Source organism: Myiozetetes cayanensis, unplaced genomic scaffold (assembly GCF_022539395.1).
Source record: "Myiozetetes cayanensis isolate MyiCay16 unplaced genomic scaffold, myiCay2020 scf10, whole genome shotgun sequence".
NCBI classification, from domain to species: Eukaryota; Metazoa; Chordata; class Aves; order Passeriformes; family Tyrannidae; genus Myiozetetes; species Myiozetetes cayanensis.
The window spans coordinates 2486921-2506597 of record NW_026086605.1 but is presented as its reverse complement, the minus strand read 5'-3'; the positions used below and the strand labels follow the sequence as shown (position 1 = coordinate 2506597).

General features: G+C 41.3%; 1 protein-coding gene across 9 annotated transcripts in view; it reads right to left on the bottom strand.

The window, feature by feature from the left end:
- The window catches only part of TACC2 (transforming acidic coiled-coil containing protein 2), a 91005-nt gene that overhangs the window by 9423 nt on the left and 61905 nt on the right, over window positions 1-19677 (bottom strand). For 3 of the 9 annotated variants that reach the window (XM_050335099.1, XM_050335118.1, XM_050335173.1), the window contains 8 exons: window positions 18765-18825; window positions 17537-17744; window positions 13626-13687; window positions 12690-12805; window positions 11888-12059; window positions 10386-10526; window positions 3045-3188; window positions 2121-2197 (listed from right to left, as the gene is read on the bottom strand). In XM_050335099.1, the coding sequence (XP_050191056.1) occupies window positions 2121-2197; window positions 3045-3188; window positions 10386-10526; window positions 11888-12059; window positions 12690-12805; window positions 13626-13687; window positions 17537-17744; window positions 18765-18825 (981 nt within the window). The remainder of the gene's footprint in view (window positions 1-2120; window positions 2198-3044; window positions 3189-10385; window positions 10527-11887; window positions 12060-12689; window positions 12806-13625; window positions 13688-17536; window positions 17745-18764; window positions 18826-19677) is intronic. The other 6 variants (XM_050335108.1, XM_050335129.1, XM_050335155.1 and 3 more) reach the window with 4 other exon arrangements.

Below are 19677 nucleotides of genomic sequence, written 5' to 3'. Positions count from 1 at the left end.
CAAGCAGCCTAAAAAATGGTCATTGTGGCTGGAGAATGGAAGGACGCTGCCACATCGTTACTCCCTGGGAGGGCACATTTAACCCCAGCTTGACATGCTGCACAGGCCTAACTTTTGCTCTTTTAGACATTCAGTCAGTCATTCATTTATTGACTTCCTGAAATTTCATTAAGTCATAAAGCCACCAAAATCCAGGGCTACAAAGGATCTCAGGGGTCGTCTGCTTGACTCCCCTTACTGAGGCACCACAAATATTTCTTGCCTGCCTCTTGGATTGTGGTGCAGCCCATCCTGGTTTAGCTCTTTGATAGTTCTTGCATTATTAAACCCATTTTGGCTTCTGTTCTCTGGAGAGGAATTTTCTCCAGACTGATGTTTTCCTGGAAAATTAGAGGAAGTCAGCATATTCCAGCTAGAGTAGCCTCTACATGGGTAGAAGAGCATTGCTTCTCCTTCTGTAGAAAGTGATGCTTTTGTGCTTGCAACTCAAGATAATCCCTCTACTCCTTGCTTATCATTATGTCACTTGCTGCATGTCTAATTTACCACACATGGGCTATTTCAACACTCAATCCTCCAAGAGAAACCTTTCTCTGTGCACATATGCGTGTTCATCATGTGGTGACAATATCAGCCAGGGTTTTTTTTTTTCCCATCCATGTGTTCCAGGCATGTGCCTGTGAGAATTTTGGCTCAGATAATGGCTTTTTTTCAAATCAGATTTTATTGAGGGTGCAGAGACACACAAGCACGTTGCTGTGAGGAATATAAGAGGACAGAACCTATGGAATGCCAGCTGCTCTGTGTCACCCCCTGCTCCGCCCTCCTTCCATGAGGGAATAAGCAGCCTCTGGCAGCGCCCAGCAGACACGTGCAGCCCAGCAGCTTCTAGAGAGCAGACCAAACACACACTTGAGCGTGTGCTGCATGCTGAGACATTCTTTACAACTCCTCATTTTGTTCATTCCTTGCTCTGCTCCCTTGGTTTGACTGCTTGCAGCCGCTCCTTTCTCCTTCTCCTCATTAAGCCCTTGAGGGCTATGCCAGGGTTTTGTTTCCCTCTCTCAGCAGAGAGGTGGGAGAGGGTGAGAGAACTCAGCTGGGCACTGGGAGATGGTGAAAAAAAAAAGAAATAAAGGGGCTGCCCTTGCCTTTTGCAGATGCTCCTCTTAAGATGCTTTGGCTCAGAGCCTCGTGCTGCCACAGTTCCAATCTGCCATGTGTGACTCCTGGCTCTCGTGCTAACTGCACTGCAGTTCCCTTCTACTCTCACTCCCTAAGCACAGTTTTCCTGGATACAAGCAGCAAGTGCTTATGTAGGTCAGCACTAGACACAGCATGTTGGCTTTAGCTTTATATCACCGAGAGGTTTCATTTTGGGAAGAAGCTGGTGCTGGAACAGAAGGGATTTTGAAGAAAATTCAGTCTCTGAAGAGATTGAAAAAATTATTACTTAAAAGAAAGATGCTAAAATAATCTGAGAGTACCCTTTTATTTATGAGTTACGAGGCGGGATATTTTTTGTCTGGTTTTTGAAGGCAGAAAAGAATAGGCTTTAAAGACTCCATGAAGTATTTTCATACATTCTCTTTTGCAATTGATGACTTAGATTCAGATCAATGAGCAGGCCAAGCTCGTTGGTCCTTCTTATGGTCTTACCAACTGTAAAAAAAAGAAAGGCTGGACCTTTCAACTGGCTAAATGAGCAACATCAGTGACCCTCTGAGCAGCACCGCTCACCTGATCCACTACAGGGATTTTGCTGTCATCTTTGCAAGTGGTAGGACTCTGGTTGGGAAGAAAGGTCAAAACATGTTCCAGAATACAGATATTTAATGTAATAGGGGCAGGTTTGCAAGGAGAAACAGAATAGAACAGATGCAACCACAACAAACTGAAAAGCTCAGGGTCCTTCTGTCAGTTTTCAGTGATTACCCTGAACAGGGGTGCCCACCATACAAAGTATCAGTTTAGGATCAATCCACAGCCTGCAGTTAAATAATGAAACAAATTCAGATACCCAAAACAGCTGTGGGACCATGGTACTCTGTGTACCAACCACAGGCTGAAATGAGACTTTCTATCTCATTTTATTAACCAGGGACAAGTTAATAACCCACCTCATTTCCATCACTTCCCTTCTGCTTTCTTCGTATTTCTCTTTCCACTCAGATACTTCTCTTTCCTTGGCCACAATCTGAAACAAAGAAAACAAAAGGAAAACCCCCCTCATCATTAAAACCATGTGATTCATTAACGAGGAAATCAAACTGTCCAATATTTGTTTTAATATCAAATCCTGATTAACAGGGGTATAGTTTTGGAGTGGACAATGGGTTCAAATGTAAGCAACCCTAGTGATGTTTTTCAGACTACAAGGTGCAATTAAAAAAGTTTGGATGCGAAATCATACTGCAGTTTTGAAACATGAACTCAGAAAAGCAGTTGCAATGTTCTTGTTTCATTTTTCGCTCCTAAACTACAACAAGGACACTTTTCAAGGAATAATGTATGACCCTACACTGTGTCTGCTTTGACCTGGTGCCAAACCTGACATAGCTCTGTGCATGGGTTTGGTCCCTCAGTTTGTCTTCTAAGGGGATTCTGTGCTTCTGTGTGCATCTTTAGGGCTGCCCATGACCTTTCATACCCCAAGGACTGTGCTCTTTTGTGTACTTTTCATTCACACAATTCACCAACAAGTTTGGAATACTCTAATACTGGATTGCACCCACTTTTAATTGTTATCATTAGCCAGACTAATACTACGTGGAGTTTGTAAAACCCATAATGTTATTCCTATTTCTAGCATCTTGCTATTTTTCTAGTAATTATACAGCAATGCCAAGATGCACAGAGCACACCTGAGGTTAAAAGAAATAAAGATTTATTTCCACATAACGTCTGCTCTCCACTTACATGAAACAAGTAAAACTCACAGCGTAGCAAGAAGCACTCATAAAATAAATCATTCAGGAGAAAACAGGAAAGGAGGAGAACACAAGGGGCAGGTATTTCCTTCTACAAATTCTGGGGAAAATCACCTCTGCTCTGGCGAGCCGCAGTGCCGAGTCCAAGTCCTGCTGGGGGTAGAGAAGAGCGGCGGCGCTTTCTGCATCCGAGGAGCCGATCCGGGAGTAGAGTGCACTTTTAGAGATGGAAACATCTGCTGGGATAGCAGGTTCTCTCTGTGTGTTTGGTTGTTGTTTTTTTTTTTAAATACAAAGAAACAAACCATTAAATAAATGTTTAGCTCACATTTTTCTGGGTGTAAGTGCGAGGCTGGGACTAGGATTCTGTGCACCTCTAAATTGTAAGAGCAGCAACACAGACAAGGAACTTTGAATTCAGCAATCGTAAAATAAGCATTTAAGATCCATAGGAAGTGCCAAGAGAGTCGTATTAACCTTACAGAGAGAAAATAAAAGCAGCACTTCGTCATCAACATTTTAAAGTATTATATTAGAAAAATTTACTACTCTCTGATGCAGAATTTCATCAGAACATCCACAAGAAATGCACATCAGCAGAGGAAATTAGAATTGGAGGCAGAGAGCTTGTTAAGGAGAATTCCCCTTCCATAAAAATAAATCAAGAAACCAGAAGTAAGAGGACAGCTCACTCTCCTAGGTCTGACGTGCCAATACAGTTTATCTATCATAAACAATATCACATAAAAAGTGTGAATATACAAGCAATGTTGTTACCCCACTAGTGTTTAGCATGCAATTAGTAAGTTATATGAGGCTTTTTTTTGCAGCTCATTGTTGCTGGTGTCAGCAGCCCAGGTTAACACAGGAGGAGGCAGCATGTGAAGTGAGGAGGAGAGCAAAGAACAGGTCTGTGACGCTGAGATGCAGGAGATGTCTCTCAAACAACTCGAGATACAAACAACCCAAGCTACAGCACATTAAACCTGAGGAGGTTATAAAAGATAATTCACAGAATCCCAGAATGGTTTGGGGTTGGAAGAGACCTTAAAGATCATCTCGTTCCCACCTCCTGCCATGGGCAGGGACACCTTCCACTAGCCCAGGTTGCTCCAAGCCTTGTCCAACCTGGCCTTGGACACTTCCAGGGATGGGGCAGCCACAGCTTCTCTGGGCACCGTCAAGCCCACCACCAAGTCCACATGCAGCCACAGAGAGGGCTGGACTGTGGTCCAGCTGGTTCAATGGATCAATGCCTTTTTCCATCCACTGATGGAAATGGATATTCACATCCAGTTTTTCTGGTGCAGCACTTCCTTACTGGTGAAAAGGGAATTATGTATTCTTCCAGTGTACTTGTTACAGTGTACTTGTTACCTTTGTGCATAAAATAATATGTTCTGTTCCTTCAAGTTCATTGCTGCAGTCAAGAGTTTTAAAATTATTTTTTACAGAAAAGAGAGGAAAAAATTATTTTCTTTTACTGTAAAAGAGGATGATTTAGGGTTTTTTGTTTGTTTGTTTGGGGTTTCTTTTGTTGTTGTAGTAGTAGTTTTGTTTTCAGTTGTTTTGTTTGTTTTTAATGTAAAATAGCCAGAGTCATACTCTACTGCCTGAAGCGCAGGAATGTGAAAGTGAGTAGGTTATGTCTGGATCAAGGTTCAGTCCTCATTAATTTCAACATCACATGTCCTTGTTCCAACACAATTAAAGGAAATTTTGCCAGATGCTATTCCATTAAACATTGACTTCCTCCCAGTTCTTCCTGCCCAGCTTAGACTCATACAAAGGATTCAACCCCCTGATGATTTTGTTGCAATCCCTTCTGAGTTCTCATATCACACCTGACTGAAGAAGCTGTACCAGCAATTATATACAAGGCTCACTCAACAGAAACACAGGACCAGATGTTCTGGATGTCACATCTGTAGACAACGTGAAGAAACCACACCAGTAATGTTACAAGACTGGGCAAGAAAATTTAATTAGAGCAAGAATAAGCTCAAGAGTACTTACAGAACACCACACTGAATCTTCTTTTATATGAGACTCTCACTAATTTGCTTTGTACTTTTAAACAGGAGTCAACTGGCTCTTACTTCTAGGATTTATGGAGGAGGCCATCCCTTCTCTTTTTTGCTACATTTAAAATGAACACCCACAGTAATGATCTATTCCAGCATAATTAGGAGGTGCAACCTCAAAGCCAGTGGATTTTTCCTACCAGAGGAAAAAGCACCCCAAGATCTATCAAAATTGCATAGCCTGTGCCCTTGAAAGTATTTCCCAGTGTACAACAACTATGTAGGAAAAAATACACCTGGGACACAAGCTCAGACATCTCTGTAAATGCATAAATACAAAACGACCTAGTGCTGCCTCAACTCAATATTCCAACTTCTAAAAAAATTGTACTTCAGTCCCTCCTCAAACACGAGGCAAGAATAACTGAGAGATAAAAAAGAGTCATTAAATCATCAAAGCTGTCCTCCAAACAAAGGCCCCCCTTCAGATCGATCTGCTGAACTGCATGTATCACATTTCAAAAGCCTCCTGCAGCTTAATTTGCTGGATCTCCTAAAGAGATTGCAGGAAAATATTAATTGTGGCAAAAGGAACACAAATTTCCTCAAGCTTGTGTAAAAACGTGTCAAAGTAACTGCCAGGATGATGACAATTTTAAAGAAAAAAGAATTGAAAGCATTTAATATTTCTTTGATATTTATTTAATATTTAATTATTTTTATATAGTGCTCAACACCTCACTAATATAGTTATGTTTTCTCTAGTTGCATTTGAGTAAATTGTGCAGAACAATAGCAATAATGACACTCAAAGCAACACAAAGCTTTCAAAGATTACTATAAAAACTCTTGGAATTTAACCACTGAGCAGAAATGCTTGTGGTAGTGGTCCAATCAGCATTGGCCTCCCTCTGGAAACACTTCACAAGAGTCACAACTGGGCTCTCTGTCAGGAGTAACCAGTAAAAGTCCTCATGGTTTGCCTTCAAAAGCCATTTTTACACAGCTCCTAACTGATGTGTAACTCAGCAACTGTTATTTGCTGCCTTGAAACATTCCTATCCTGAGAAAATACTACAACCTGACAACAAGGATGATGGTATTACCAAAAATAACCCAATAATAATGCTTTAAGTTCAACACCTAATTGCTGAGAAGGTAAGCAGTTAATTGGGGTAATAATCAGCGTAGGGATTTGCAAGTCACTAAACCTTGCACAGAAAGATTAGAGTCTTCAGGGGAATTACTACTAAATGTAGGTCACTGCAATCTTAGTGTAAATATTTGAGAGCTCCACACGGTTCTTCTCCTGTCCCCAGCACCTTTCACAGAAACCAGATCTCTGACCAGACAGGGAATAAATGCACATCCATTAACCAGCTGCACTTATCTCACTCTTCTAGGAGGTCAAAGAGAAAAAAGAGAAATGGAATGCAAATGAAAACTGGTTTTTTTCATACTGGAGGAATATGTATTTAGCCCTGCCAAAAATGAGCTTGCCCTCTCCAAGCCCTGAAACACAGCTCGGGTGTGTATCGAGTGATCGACCCTTTAACTTATTGATGCGTGTGCAGACAGGTCAGTGGAGGCAAAGCAACACCTGCTTGTGCTTGCAAATATATGGAAAGGCAAAAGTAAAATCCCAACATGAGTTTTCAGCTTGTGAAGTTTTACTGGAAAGTGAGGTATTCCTGTTTGAAGGAAACATTCCTCCTGCACTACCACAAGAGCCCCCCAAAGCCGTGGTGCCTCAATCCCACTTGTGCTGGTGCCTTTCCTTTCAGTTTCTTTGGATCCTATTTCAACACCCAGCTCTCATCATCTCAGCATCCCCAGGGTGGTGGACACAAAACCTATTCAAGCTGCACCTATTAAAAAAAATGCCCACAGGACATCCAAATTGAGACTGCTCAGTAGGGAAGAGTTCATTCATCTCAGCGCTGGGAGACAGAAGTGTAAAAGCAGTCCTATTGTTGATGTCTGTGACAAGAAATTTGGGAGCAGCCAAATAGCTTCCCTCTGCCTGAGAAAAAGAAACTGCACGTCCTCATTCTCACTCCTAGTGCTAGCACAAAATGGTGATATTTAATCTTTATTTTGGGTGACCTAATTAGCCATAACAAGTACTTCTGTCTTTATTTACCAACCTCTTCTTGTTACCCACCCTTGCAAGGTTTAGCAAATGTTAAATGTAATTGTACAACATCAAGAGAAGAATGGAGGCCAGACATCCAGAAGGGAATTCTGCCAGTTAGCATCCAAATTTAAGTCAGTGCAATCATCTGATGGATTCTGCTCTACTTAATGCAGGCCATCAGTCACTGCAGGTCACAAGGGATGCCTTCCTAGGCTGATTTAAAATGACCAATCTCCCACTGGAACAGCAAAGTTACACAGGGACAAAAGTCTTTCCCAGACTAACATGACACCCAGGGTGTTTGTGTACAAACATTCCTGAGACTGGACCAACGTGGAGCCTTTTGAACATCAGACTGCTGCTGATTCTCTGTCAGAGGTGGGAGGTTTGCCTATTTTTCTCTGCATGTCTCTGCTTATCATTTTTGCTATCTTTATTACACAGATTATTGGCCCTTAATAAAAAAAAAATCACATGAAATCCATTCCAGATGTCTAAGTTCTAAGGAGTTCATAAACTTATTCTGGGTAAGAGGCAATGATGTTTAAAAGTATCTTTAAAATGTAAGACCATATGATCAAATACATCCTATCACATTTCTGCAGCTCAGAATCTTCCCTGAGTAACACACAAGTGCTCACAAACACACAAACCCATTCTCTTCAGTCTTAAAAGAGTACAGTTTGTGAGTTTCTGAATTGTTGGCTGGCAGCAAAGATGCAGATTTTTCACAGAAGTTTTTTGTATAACCCATGAAGAGCATCTACATATTTATTGTGTGTTTCATCTCGAGTGTTTCCTGGTGATGGAGAGCCTGGATGCCACCTGTTCCTGGGAGGACAAGGAGGCTGAGAGGGAATAAGGAGGCAGGGAGGATCCAGAGAGGATCCCACCTCATTCCCTTCCAACACCTGCCACTCAGGGCAGCAGAGCCAGGGGACACCCTCACACATACAGGTTGCCATTCACACAGAAAATGCTGATTTTTTCCTCCCCTCCTTTATTATTTATGTTCCTTATTAGAAGTTTAAGCTTGGTTACTCTTTCCAGTGAAGACAACAGCATGTCTTTCTTCATTAAATAAAAGATTATAGCCACATACTTTAAAATACCCCTCAACCTTGGAGCAATGCATTTACTTCATCAATTCTATGTGCACCATGGAAACAGCTGGTTGGTGGGTTATTTAAGGTAAGTGAAATAAATCCAATGTAATAATTATCTTTTCATAAAAGAACAGTTAACCTTAAAAAAAATATCTTTACTTTCATGAACTATCTATTTAATCACTGATCTTCAAGGTACCAAGAAATTCCATCCTATAACCAGTTCAAATGTAGTTATGATGCAATAAACTCCAGACAATTTAGATCTGGGGAAAAAACCCCTTTCAACTGACTTATTAACAGACAAGCATAAGAAGAGGAAGGTCACTGGAGAAGGCCACATCAGAAGCACATTTGGAATAAAATGTCCCACTGCAGCAGGACACTGCCATGCCCTCAGCACCCCATCCTGCTGATACCACTTCTCAAGAAACCCACTAACACTTCTGGACTGACCCTTTGGTTAAAAGTAACATGAAGGGCATCATAAACGGGCTGTGCACCTGGCTGAGCACCAAACTCAGCACATCAGAGAGAACTTGCCCAGCCCCTTCCAAACACAGTGAGTTCCACGAGCATCCCTGGAGCAGTGCAAAGCCTCACTCTGAGGCAGAACTAGCCAGGATGTCCTGGAAGTAACAGTTAAAAAAAAAAAAAAAAAAAAAGACTTAGATCTTTATGTATAAAGACATAAAGCCACATTGTGCTGAGAGGTTTTTTTCCTTGGGAACTCTTCTAACCCTGCTGCAGTCCCTTTCTTCGGATGCCTGAGGGCAAGGTCAACTGAATTTCTCACTTCTAAACTTCCGAGGGCCAAAGGTGCCTGAATTCAAACTGATAATACCAGCAAAAGACAAAATGTCCCTACAGAGACATTAAATATTTGAGGCCAAATCTTGCTGTAGGGAAAGGACAAATGGATTCCAGAACTGCCACCTGGATGGCAGGATCGTGCTCGAGGACCGCGACTCCTCCCTGCCTGCAGGGCAGGTCTGTTGTTAATGTGGGTGTGAGCAGGGCAGTGCCAGCGTTCCCGTGGGCAGCACTGCTGCCAGCATGCTTTGGGTGCCACACCAAGGTGTGCCCAGCTCAGCACTGCACCCCGGGGAGCCTCAGTTCCCCCCCAGTGTTAGAGGAGAAGCAGCAGCAGGATCCTCGGTCTGTGCACACTCACACACGCAGGGCAGGCACAAACCAGGTACCTTGGAGCGGAAGGAAGACAGGGCAATCTGCCTGGCTAACTTCAGGGCTTCTATCCTCATTGCAGCAAACTCTAACTCCTCCTGGCGGGGGGGTTTGGTTGGGAGCAACCCACGGGAAAGAAAACGGATTAAGGACAAGGCAAAAATGTTTAACGTATTAAAAAAATGGAGCGTTGTATTTTAGCGCTTATCCCCGGCAATTCCTGGGTGACAACCACACCCCAAATTCCTTGCACTGATAGTACAAAACTCCAGGAGTGGGTTAGTTTTGAGGTAGCTGCATAGAGAAATAATTTTTATTAGGTTATCAGTATGAACAATGCTTTTTATCAAGTAAATGTTTTCTGAAGTTAAAGCTGTTTTTTCACATTTTTCCCTTGGTTTCCATTTCATGCGAATTTATGCCAGCTGATGGTCTCAGTTCAACCTTTGCTGTTTTAAAATGTCACTAAAATTGTCTAGAAAACCTGTCCTGACATACAAGAACTGGTCTGAAGATCAACTTGCTTCTCCTAGAAGAAGCCGTGCCAAATTCTGCATTACAGATGATTAGAAAAACAAAGCCTGATTTTCACTTCAGCAGAATTAGGTCCCAAATCTCAAAAAAATAAATCTGTGCATACAGATATCCTAAAGCCAGGTATCAAGTCAACTCTCTATCTGTCAAGTCCTGTGTTCAAGCTTAAAAAATTTTGCCTTATAAAGATTTCTGCAAAACACAGGTACAGGATAGTTGTTGAAGAAATGTAAGTTTATGTATTATATACATGTATTATTATGTATTATATCCAGTTAAATGAAAATATCTCTGTTCCTTAAGTTCTTGAAAGGCCAAAGTTGCTTTGGAAAGAAGGAAATAACTATTTTAATTCTTTTCCACTTCCCTTCCAAGCCTCCCCCCACCCCTTTCAGATGAGGCAAAGCATTGCTCTACCTGTGCACAGACAAACATAAAGAAAAGTGATATTTATAATTCTGCTACAAACCTGAAGTTTCTGAGCAAATACTGGGGGGTTCTTTTCTGCTAAGTCAGGATCTAGATATTCAGGTTGATCACATATTGAGGTTTTCTTAGATATCCTATTGAGAAGAGCATCAGCAGAGACAAAGGAGTCTTCAGGAGATGTCTGAAGGGTAAGGAGGATATAGAATGAGCAACAGAGATTCTGCCAAAGCAGTTCAGATCAAAAAAATCTTTGATTTCTAGTAATTTTGTGCCTACTGAAAACCATGTTCTAATACACAATTCACAGGCGTGACAGACAAACACCAAGAGCCATTATTCCTAATTTAAAAGCAGAGTAAATTTTCCGAGACTAACACAAAACAAGTAACATCAGGGCCTCTCAAACCATGGACAGCCCACCCTCGACACTTCTGCAGTAGTTTTCAAACAGTGACTACAGGTTCTGTTCATGCAATAGTTTATATTCAGTTCAGGCACCTCTAAGGCACTCCAAAAGCTTTGGGGGGCACCAAAACCGAGGGGAACCTCAGCAAGACTCTTTCTGAAGTCTTAAAGTCTTTTGCTGCTTGCTGGGGATAAACTAAGTTATGTTCACAATTTTAACGTTACCAGGACAAAGACACAATATCAGGGTGGAAGAATTAGAATGACACAAAGAAGACCACTGGGATTTGAGTTCTCAAGACTTCCTGCGGTGAGAAAAGTATTCAAACTCTCAAAAAAGTCTTCTGTGAGATGGTAGCAAAAGCCACATTAATATAAATTAAAATTTACTATTAAAGTGATCTGTAGCTTTTTTTGACTCCTCAGTAAATGTACTGTCACACAGTTTAGCATTTCTAGTCCTGTTGGCATTTGTGAAACAAGTTTACCTGGAAAAGTGGAGGCCTCATGAATCTGAGAACCAATGCTCCTAAGTCTATAATGCAGCACAGGTTGAAAGCAAGGAAGGGCTCACCACTGATTCAAATGCTAACCAGGGAAGACACTGAAATAAAAGTGTCTTAACTGGAAGCTGGAATGAGTTCTAATGATCAAGAAAGTGAATTTTGTATTATCAGCATCAGGGGAAAACAATATCCTTAACAGTTTCAAGGAAAACATGAAAGGACATCTGTTCTTTAACAAAAAAAGTTGAAATTTCACAGTACACATAATGGAACAAACCATGTCTCTGTGTTTACATCAACCCCCATATTTTATATATAAAATTTTTTTTCAAATATTGTGTTGAAGCACAGTGTAAAAAGGCCTGTGTGAGAGAAAAGGCACTTCAAAGTATCAACTTGGAATAAGTTACCACAAAAACGTGTTAAGGTATGGTAATAATTAAAAAATTCCTCTGAATTCCATCAGTTCCATCAACCCACCTCCCTCATTTGGGTCCTTGCTGCTACCAAGATCTTTAAGTGTCAGGCTGAGTTTCACTCTACAGTCAAGATCCACCTGTGCTACCTCTCACATGATGTGGGAAATCTCTGCAGGAAAATGATTCCCAAACTCTTATCATAAATGACTTACTATTTCAATAGCCTCTGGAGTTGGCCCCAGAGTCATGGGTTCTAGGTCCTTCTGCTTGGACTTGTCAGCTGACTGCAAGTGAGCCTCTTGGCTGGCAGCAAGGACTCGGGAAGCTGGGTGTTGGATTTTCATTCCAGAGGGTTGCTGGGCTTCAGGGTCTTCAAAACTTGACCTGGAAAAAGATTGGGCACATGTTTTCTGGGTGGAGCACAAGGCCTTTACAATTCTGCTTCTGGTAACAGCTAAGCAAGTCCCCTTCATCACTTCCATGTGTATGTATATGTGTGTATATACATATATACATATATATATATATATATATACAAGAACAAGATGTCCTCAACAAGCAAAATTACTGGAAGCAAACACAGCCCCCACATCCTGTTCTTGTGAATGGGAGTCCTTGTTCAGAAAGTGTATCCAGGAAAAGCCAAGTGAAAAAACTGCAATTAGGAGATTTCTAGGTTAATATGAAAATGAACTCAGAATCTGAGAAAAACTGTAAGTAGGAAGGCACTGTAAGTAGAAGTCCAGTGAAACAGTTGCCACTGTGACTTTATTTAGTAACATATGAAGGAGAAATGTACGTCCTTATTCACGTCCTTATTCCTCCCCATTGGAAAACTTCTGTGTCTTTGCCCTCTATCATATGTGTACACAGATGGGAATCTATTTTTAAACAAACAACTTGGCAACACGGAGGCAGAGGGGAGAGGAAGAACGGCCTGTGTACGTGCTCTGATGGCAACCCACTTGCCTGACCCCCTTTCCCACCGCTGACTTTGCTCCCACAGTCACCTACCCTGAGCACGGAGTTGTGGAATCAGACAGTCTGAGGGGAGGTGATTTGACTGGGCTCTCCTGCTGTGCATCAAACATTAGGTATAAAGATTGTTTCTTCGGGGTACTGTCATCCTGCTGGCAGCAGCAAAAGAGAAAACTCATTAAGCAACTCAACCGTTCCCCATTAAAGCTAATTCAGGTCACTGAAACCTTAAATGACCAAATGACTTGACAGAAAACTAATAACATAGGACTGTAGTGCTGATACTGAGATGATCCCTTTCAGGAAGAAACCATTAAAAGAACAAAGAGCCGTTACACAGAGTGAGCTGAACAGCTCTCTCTTTGTAATGCCTCCTCTTCTCCCACTTTGGGGTTAATCAGATTTCTAGTCCTGTCAGGCAGGAGGCATCCCCTGGCTGAGAGTGTTACTGAAATATTCATTGAAAATTCTCATTGGTTTAAGCACCTGACATACATGCCTGATTTTTCTAACTACCCCACTGGATATGCCCTCATGGGACCCAGTCCAGCTATCAACCCCATGGATTACAAAGAAGCAAGGCAAAACAACTGGTGATATATAGTACTGCATTCCATACTTCACAGTAATTCTGTATTCTCTCCTGATTCCCTCCAGCTTCTTTAAAGTTTTACTCCCAGTTGCTTAAAATAGCTGGTGTAGACAGCTCTGTGCTCTGCACTGCTGGAAATAGTGATGTGCTTTTAATCTGCAGAAAGAACTACTATGATGCCAGCCTAAGAATTAAACAATAAAATGGAACAAGCTTTGCAGGACAACAAAGCACATGCAATTTACTCCAGTTATGCCAATTTAAAGGAACTGGTTTTGCAAATCTGCTGCAGGCACATTATAATTAATTCAAGGGGTAGTGAGGCTGATGGCATTATCAGGATAGTATATTATGACAAGGGAATGCAAATGAGAACTTACAGGCACAGAGGAGCCTATTTTCTCCATATATTCTATTTCATATGAGTTGCCATATTCCAATTCTGCAACAGAAACAAGAAAAAGAGGTGTTAAACACAGACCATGGCAAGATTGTTGCAGAAATAAATGAGATCTCATTTACAAGGGCCACTCCCACCCTCCTCAATCCTTTCCTGTAACATATTAAAAGTAGAATATACAGAAAGAAAGTGTGGAAGGTGCACTGATATTCACTGATTTTCAACAGTGAACATAGGACACATTTCAGGCAAATCAGCTTGCCTGAAAAAAATTTCAGCTTTATCTATTTGCCCCAGGGGCCAGGATATTAAGGAAGTTTCAGTGCAATTTCAGAGCACAGACAACTTTCCTCTATCATGTTGTCTCATCACAGAAAACACACTTTTCAATAATTGACACTGCTGATACCAGTTTCCTTTAGAAAAAAATGTTTCAACAGCTGTTGAGAAATGAATTAATTTCCATATCCTAATGTTTATCACACAATTCTTAATTAAGAATAACTACTGTGTTATCACTCAAGAAAAACATACCTAAAGTAACCTTGAATACTCATTGACCGGGATGAGACACCAGCCTGGCTTACTGGGCTTTTTTCACACTTTAATTTCAGAGAAAAAGGGAATCTAAGGCAGGAAGATTTACAAAGAACTCTAAATCTACAATCTAATAAAAATGCAAATCTCAAATGCTTCTCTACTTCTAATCTGCCAATTATCCTGGAGGGAATAACCAGCATTTCTTTCACTCCATGGTCACGCAGTAGCTGAAACAGAAGCAGGCAGATCTAACACAGGAAAAGAGAAAAGAGAACATACCTTCCTGCACCCAAACAAAAGCAAAGACTTTGTTCAATGACAACTTAATTTAAGAATTAAAGACATAATTAATTTGTCCTAATGCTGTCCTTTATTCCATTTCCATGAGTTAATGCAATAAACCACTTGCATCATTTAATTTCCATTATAAATAAATTCTAAGGAATGCCACAGTAGCATTTACATTATGATAAAATCACGTGTTAAATCCTTCTAGATTTGGGCAGCTTTTGAAAAGTAGGGCTTGCATTAGGGAGATAATAACCACCATTAAAATGTTTGATATTTAAAAACAAACCAACTCTAAAGATAATCTCTTGTCAGTTTTGTTAAAAAAAAAAAAGCTTTCAAAAGGTGCAATGTGAGTTTAAAATACTCAAATTTGTTTTTATAATAAAAAGCACTGTAGAGCACAGGGACTGTGATTCCACAAATCATGTATTTTTGTCAAACAACCACTGAAGAGGAACAGCCACAAACTCTCAGCACCTGACATGTGGGGGAGATGAACAGTAAAACTTGTAAGTGAAGAGAAAACTGTAAGAGCAGGCCCCTCATGTTTAAATTCCTAGCACATTATGTTTTTAGTGGTAGCAGGCAAGATGGACAACTTCCTGGTACCAGATACCAGGAGCATCGTTTCTCACTCCCTTTTCTTCCCAGTGAAAGCAAAACCAGAACTGAACCCATGGGATTGAAACCCCCACCCAGACAGGGAGCTGCAGAAAACCTGAAATCCCAGGGAACAGCAGCCAGTGCTTAGAAACTGCCTGTCTGTACATCATTTATCTACCCACAGCTTGGTGAGGTGCAGCAGGAACGTTTTGTGGAGCAGTTTTACACCCCCAGAGAGCAATCCCTGAGGGAGCATCCGAGCAGGCTCCCGGGCAGGACACGTTCCAGCACTGTCCTCTGCTGGCACAGCCACCAGAGATCCTCCACCTGCCTGCAGCACTGGCAGCAGCTGTGCAATCCCAAACTGACTGCTGGGACAACACTTATTTACCTTTACTGTTTAAAAAAAAAAAAAAAAAAAAAAGCAGGACACAGATAGAAGCAGATCAACTAGAAACAAAAGGAATAACATGGCTGGCTAAACGCAGTTTGTTCCGTCTCGTTGCTCCGAGAAGTTTCTGGCATAATTGCTCTCTCTCCTTTCCTAAGTATCTTCTCTAAGGCATCATCCCCCCTCCAAAATCTTAGGCTCTGGTTATCTCTATACATTCAAAATCACAAATGCCCAGGATATCCCATAAAGCAAGATAATTATCTATAATTATCTGTAATTATCTTCTATAAATATGTACAACAGACTTACTAAATGGTGTCCTCCAACTCCTCCTACAAATAGCTTCAGGATTATATCAGAATTTTCTGCTAATAATTATGCCTCATTTCTGGTCTGTGCAACAGGAAAATGGCAGCAGTTATGAGCAGCTCATGAAAGAGATGAGAGCTGGATGCACTGGCTGGCTCAGGAGTTGGGTTGTATCTGTACAAAAGCCGTGTTAGGTTACAGGGTAACACTCATACTGGTGTCTGGGAGGGGTAAAAACATTCCCAGTGAGAAACAGCCCTCAAATTCCTCAAAAATTGCTCAACCCTGCATTAGCAAGACTGTCAAGGGGAAAAAAATTATTATTTTTCAAAGATCTGAAAAGCAGCAGCATTGTTGATTATAACGAGCGTGTAATCTGAAACTCCGACTATACCATGCAGCACACATGAGACAAGACAATTAGCATTTAATTAGGAGATTTGCTCACTTTCTTCTACCCACTCTGAAAGCTAAAATGATTGCCTTTGAGTATCTCTCACTATTCTTTTGTTCCATTTCCTGCCATATAGTTTCCATTTCCCTGGATTTATGGGGCTTATTTCTGAACAGCATTTATTTTTTAAAATCCAAATAAACTGGAGATGATGTCTAAAATTTATAATTTGACAACCAAGTCAAATGGATTTATCCAGACTGAAATACTTATCTGTCCAGGAGACCCAACAGATTTCCAAAAAGCCCAGGGCACACAAACACAGAAGCACGTGCATATGAACCATTAAAAGCACTGTGATTATTTCTGCCTTTTGATGTCAAATGCTTTGACCTAAAAGCTTATCAATTCTTAATTAGGCAAAAACTCAGACCCAGTTCAAAACAGCATAAAGTAGCTTTAATGGTAGGCTGGGACACAGACTGAAAGGTTGGGGAGAAAAAATGAATTCTGATCAAGAAGAAGAAGTTTGGGCCAAGTTAAACTCAAACATTCTTCCCACCCACAAAGTTGAAAACCTGCCTTTGGAGCAGCTGTTGCAAAGCAGTATTCCCTCTGCTAACTCCAAGGAAGGCCACACACAAACTTCCTTAATTCTGTCTCTTCCACATTTCACAGACTTGGAATGACAGTTCTCTAAACAGAAACTTCCAGCTTTAGCTCACAACTGCTTGTTGGAAAGGATAAGAGCAGAAACATTAACAGGCTGATCCAGTTGGTGAATTTTATCTGGCACATCAAAGATAACTATCTTGCACGGGGATATCCTGGACATTTTAATGCATAAAGATACCTGGATCCCAGGAAGCTGGAGGAGAGGTGGCATGTTAAGGGTCTTAATGCAATGCACAAAATTTGAGCAGAATTTTAACCTGGGACCTTCTCCCATTCAGGTTAGAGGAAGAGGCTCAGGCAGAATCAGTAGTTCAATGACTCTGGACCCAAGAGATTCAAGAGACCCTGAGAGCAGTCTCAGCCCCCAATCTCCTGTGCAGGCACCAAGAGAACAGGTCACACACACAGAAGAGCAGAGCTCATCTACAGTTAATCACACTGAGGAAGCAAAAACCTCTCTCTGAAGGTCCCTTTCATTGTCCTTTAAGCAGATCCTTTTCCTTTTCTTGAAAACCGAAGGTCAGACTATTGGGGTCTTCAATTCAGCTCCCCATAACTGCCACATTCCCCTAAATGGTCCAGAGAGCATTAGGGTTCCTAAATAATAGTTTTCATTCAGCAAAGTAAACCCCTCTCTCAGTAAGTATCACACTGGCTGGAGCAGACAGTCCTTTGGAACACGTACCCTCTGTAGGAGAGCTGAACTTGGTCTCATTGACAAAGGTGGACAGGTCAGAGGGTTGTGGGTAATCCTGTTTATCCGTGTTCAGGTCCACAGTCATGCAGGTCCATTTCTGGCCCGTCACTGAAGATGCCAGTTTCTCCTCATCCGTCGCGTGAACCACCGTGGAGATGACGGGAGGACTTTCTGGAGTTGGCAGTGGAGTGGGATCCTGCAGAAAACCAGCGCCAATTAATTCTCTAATCTTTGCTTAGCACATTGAACAGCTAAACCTCTGAATTCCTCTGCACCACCAGAGCCATCTTTTTAATTCCGTAATCTTGGCTGCTGCCTCTGTATAAAATACTTAGCAAAAAATACTAACTCTACCAGCAGCAAGTTTTCCCAGTACAACTAAACTCTTTGATGATAAACACTTGCATTGCAAAGCTGCTTTGATAACGGGGAAGAAAGAAAATCCAGAGCTCTTTAAATCTGTTAGGCACTTGACACAAGTGGCACACGTCACCCTTGACTGAAGTCTCTGACTTTTTAGGCTTCCCCCACAGGAGCAAACCTTCCCAGGACTGCGGGGTCACGAACCCTTTCCCCTTTCTTCACTTTCTACACTGTCAAGCAGCACAAATAAAAAGGGCAGGAGGGATAACAGGAAGAGGAACAGCAGCGTGGAAGGAGCTGTGCCACATCAAAGCAGTACGGCCTTTGTAGGTAGAACAGCTTTTGTTAACTCCTCTTCCAAGGAAACCACCTGCCAGCAGTTTACAACGTGGAATCAAACCATCCAAGCACATGTTCCTGGTAGATCAGCCCACTTGGTTTATTTCCATTTCCCTTCCAGCCCATCAATTTGATGCATTTAGTTTCTTGCATTCTAATCTAAAAATTCCAGGGTGGATAGCGATGCCTGGTTTTTCAGACAACTGACTGAAGGTATTTATTCATATTCTTGCTCCATCATAAGACAAGACTTTCTAAATTACATTTATTAATACTCTGACTGGAATTCCCAGAGCAAACACCAGACCTGGTGTATGTTGTATACACACTTCTAGAGACCAAAAGGTTAATACCTTGTGGCTATGGCCCAGTGTGCTATACTTGGGACCCAATATGCATATATGCTCTACAAAAATCTCCTTTGTTATTAAATGTACAATTCTACAACTAAATAAATCAAATTTGCCCCATCAAGAACACAAATTACATGCACCAGAATAAGGCAGCACTTTACCTGAGAAGGAGGATCTGATAGTGGGGATCTTTTTGGTGACTTTTTCACCCTAAATGTATCACTGAAAATGAAGTTAACACAGTTAATATGGTAATACCAGCAAGAAACAGGTCATTTCATACTTAGCAAGAGACAGCCACAGACAGTGCAACCTCTGTAAGCCCTTCTGCATTAAAATCCCATCCACTAGGCAGCAGCACCACAGAGAAACATGCCATGGGTACAGATTCTTGTCATGCACTTGGAACAGGCCTCGATTCCCAAAAGCTGAGAACAGCAGGACTGCCATATTTTTCATGCTAACTACCGACACTTTTACAGAACAGGGTTACTGCTCAGTCACAATTCAAATCCCTGCTCCATCACAGGCACCCTCAGTGGCCTCAAGGAAATTATTTAGCTTCTGTCTCCCAAGTGAAAATTAGGTCTAACCCACATCTTTACCTGAGAGTCAAAACTGTGATAAATTTGGGCAGTAAGTTCCAGTGACCCCAAAAATCATTAAGAAAGAAACTGTTACGCTTTGGATGAACTACACAAAGCCATCTGAGGCAGATGCTGCTCCCAAGATGCCAGAACAAAGCTCTGTCATTACAAAATGGGCACAACAGACCCTTTTTTAAACAAATCCAACAAGAAATATGGCAATTCTGCTTCCAGTTCCCCTGACAGCTCCCAGTGCAGACTGAGAGCATGGACACTGTAACCCTTCAATATCCCACAGGTTTCAATCAGGCAAAAGGAAAGAAGAACATAAATTCCGTCATCAGGGTGTATATTTACAGACGTTGCCTTTGTGTTTATTTACAATTGGTTAAAAAAATATTTTCTAACTAGGAATAAACCAATTATCTACCTGCTCTCTTGATGCATACTGCCAGAGTTATTAAAAAAAACATTCATGTTACTAACT